Source organism: Tribolium madens, unplaced genomic scaffold (assembly GCF_015345945.1).
Source record: "Tribolium madens isolate multiple individuals breed KSU strain unplaced genomic scaffold, Tmad_KSU_1.1 Scaffold_97;HRSCAF=244;Tcas5.2_LG3a, whole genome shotgun sequence".
Classification (NCBI taxonomy): Eukaryota; Metazoa; Arthropoda; class Insecta; order Coleoptera; family Tenebrionidae; genus Tribolium; species Tribolium madens.
The window spans coordinates 14765313-14767843 of record NW_025401069.1 but is presented as its reverse complement, the minus strand read 5'-3'; the positions used below and the strand labels follow the sequence as shown (position 1 = coordinate 14767843).

Genomic DNA, 2531 nt, shown 5'->3' with positions numbered 1-2531 from the left:
GAAATTTTAGTAAGATTCGACTTTCATTATTTTTTATAAGAAAACAAAAAACAATTAACAACAAAACTAAATAACAATTTAACCGATTTTTAATGAATTCGAATTTTGAACTTTTTAGTTTTCCTTAATGACACAAAATGTTCCTTTTTTTTTCCATATTTTAAAAACACGAAAAAATTAACAACAAAATGAAATAATACTTTAACCGATTTTTAATAAATTCTTTAAAATTTTCAGTTTTTACAACACTGCGACACTTAAAATTTAATTTTTTTCATATTTCAATAACTTGAAATTGATGTAGTTAAACTTAGAAGCCCGAATTTTCCTTTAAACACTAAAGTTTCATCGCCTGAGTCATGTCTCGTCAAATTTGATGGCAGATTCCAACAACTGTAAAAAATAATTGAGACTTGACTCAAAACCCACGATCCCGATCTCGGCCAACCCAAAGCCGCAAAAACTGCCCACAACCGCTCCAGATGTTGTCAATATGTTTGCATCAAACTCTCCCAAATCGAAAGGGTTGTAACCCAAACACAATAAAACCTAACGATACCTCACGTCCGTCGTTTTGGCAGGGCCACCCATGAGCCGTCGAAAGCCTGTCAACTCCCGTGTAAAACGACCATCTCCAATTACAAGCAAAACAATCGCATCAAGCGCCAGCAAAAAAAAACTCACAATTATCTGCAGATGACGTTGAAATGCCTCCGTATTGGTAATTGTACGTGTCGGATGGCGTCTCCTGGTTGTCGCCAAGGGGGCTGATGGGSGCCTTGAGATACGAACTCGAGATGGCCGTTTCTGGGTACGGGGGCAACAGGGCGGAGGCCGAGCCCCAATCACGCTCGCATTGTTGCTGGTACACCGGATACTCATAATTGGTGTAATGCGTGGCGGAGGAGACTTGTGGTGAAGAGTTGTAGGAGCAAGTGGAGTACTCCTGGGGTTGGACTAGGGTTTGGGGGTCATAACTCGGGGTTTGGTTTACCATTCCGGTCATGTTATTTGTGAAAAAGTTTCCGGGGTGGTATTGAGGCTTCATGGCTTGACATTTCCGACGGAAGCCTCGAGGACGTCTCCGGAAGGACCCCTCCTCGAACATGAACTCACTCGCAGGGTCAATGGTCCAATAATGGCCTTTCCCAGGACGCCCTAAGCCCTTTGGTAGCTTGATAAAACACTCATTTAGGGATAAATTGTGACGAACTGAGTTTTTCCATCCTTGGTAAGAACCCCTGAAAAATGGGAATCTTTGTTGGAGGAAAGAGTAGATTTCGCTGAGAGTGAGTCGTTTGGTGGGTGAGTGTTGTATAGCCATGACAATGAGTGCGATGTAGGAATAGGGCGGTTTTTCTTGTCTCCGGATCCCGGATTTCTTATCCGAACTGGAGGGTTTGTCGTCCGGAGCGGTGCTTTCCGGGTGTTGTTGTTGTTGTTGTTGGGGTGGTTCGTTCGGTAGGATAACACTGGTGTGGTTCTGGTGCAAATGCAAGTGGTGGAGATGCTGTTGGATGTTGATGCTCTGGTGGAGCACCGGAGCGAGTTGGTTAGAACCACTCACTTCAGACAACTGTTGCTCCTTCATCATACTTTAAACATTTACGCCGTGGTAAACTAAACAATTTAATCTTCGTCTTTATATTACAAACATTTGATACTCGTAACGAGTTGTATACACAAATATTGTATACACAGTTTATATACAAACACGCGACGAAATCGTACACAATTTACGCGTTTTATATACAAATGTCGGAGCAGTAAATTTCAGTGATATTAAAATGGTCGAGGTGCGGACACGTAGACGGTCAGTTGTGCTCTGAAACTCGACGAAACCGCGATTTTGAGAGTGATGCACGAGACGAGAGCAAGGAAACTAATTCAGGCGGGTCTTGGTGCATGTGGATGTGTGTGTGGGACGTCCCCACCGAGCCCCGCAACGCAACGAGAGATAGCGAGATGTAGCAAGACACTTCAAGGAAAGCGTTTTTTACATTATCTTACAGAAAAGTGAACTTTTCAGGAAGATTTGGMWCAAGTGGTGTAGTGTGACTCACTCAATTCAAAATCAAAGAAGAAATTTGATAAAGTAGGGTAAATCCGGGAGAAACTSACCAGTGGGATAGATGTAAACTTCTATATCTAATTTTTGTTCTGACTATATTTTTAAATCAAAAATGTTAATGCAAAAAAAAAGTGTAGACTTGTTGTTTTAAATCTTCATATTTCAAAATATGAATTTTAAAATGTTAAATTAGAATCTTTAATTTGTTTTCAGTTTGCGACACTTAAAATTTTCATTTTTTTTTTAATTTTTATAAGAAAAAAGAAAAATTAACAAAACCGATTTAATAAATTTGACTTTTTCATTTTTTTCAGTGTTTCCTTTTATGCGTCATATAATTTATATTTTAAAAACATAAATTTTAGTAAGATTTGACTTTGATTATTTTTTATAAGAAAAAGAAACAATTTACAACAGAACTAAATAACCATTTGACCGATTTTTAATGAATTCGAATTTT

The 2531-nt window shown here is 38.9% G+C and overlaps 1 protein-coding gene across 1 annotated transcript in view; it reads right to left on the bottom strand.

The window, feature by feature from the left end:
• LOC123014319 (forkhead box protein F1-like) overlaps positions 1-1830 on the bottom strand; it is a 4973-nt gene extending 3143 nt beyond the window's left edge. Inside the window, exon 1 of the mRNA XM_044413376.1 lies at positions 685-1830. Within this exon, the coding sequence (XP_044269311.1) occupies positions 685-1594 (910 nt within the window). The 5' untranslated portion in view covers positions 1595-1830. The remainder of the gene's footprint in view (positions 1-684) is intronic.
• Positions 1831-2531: the final 701 nt, after the last annotated feature.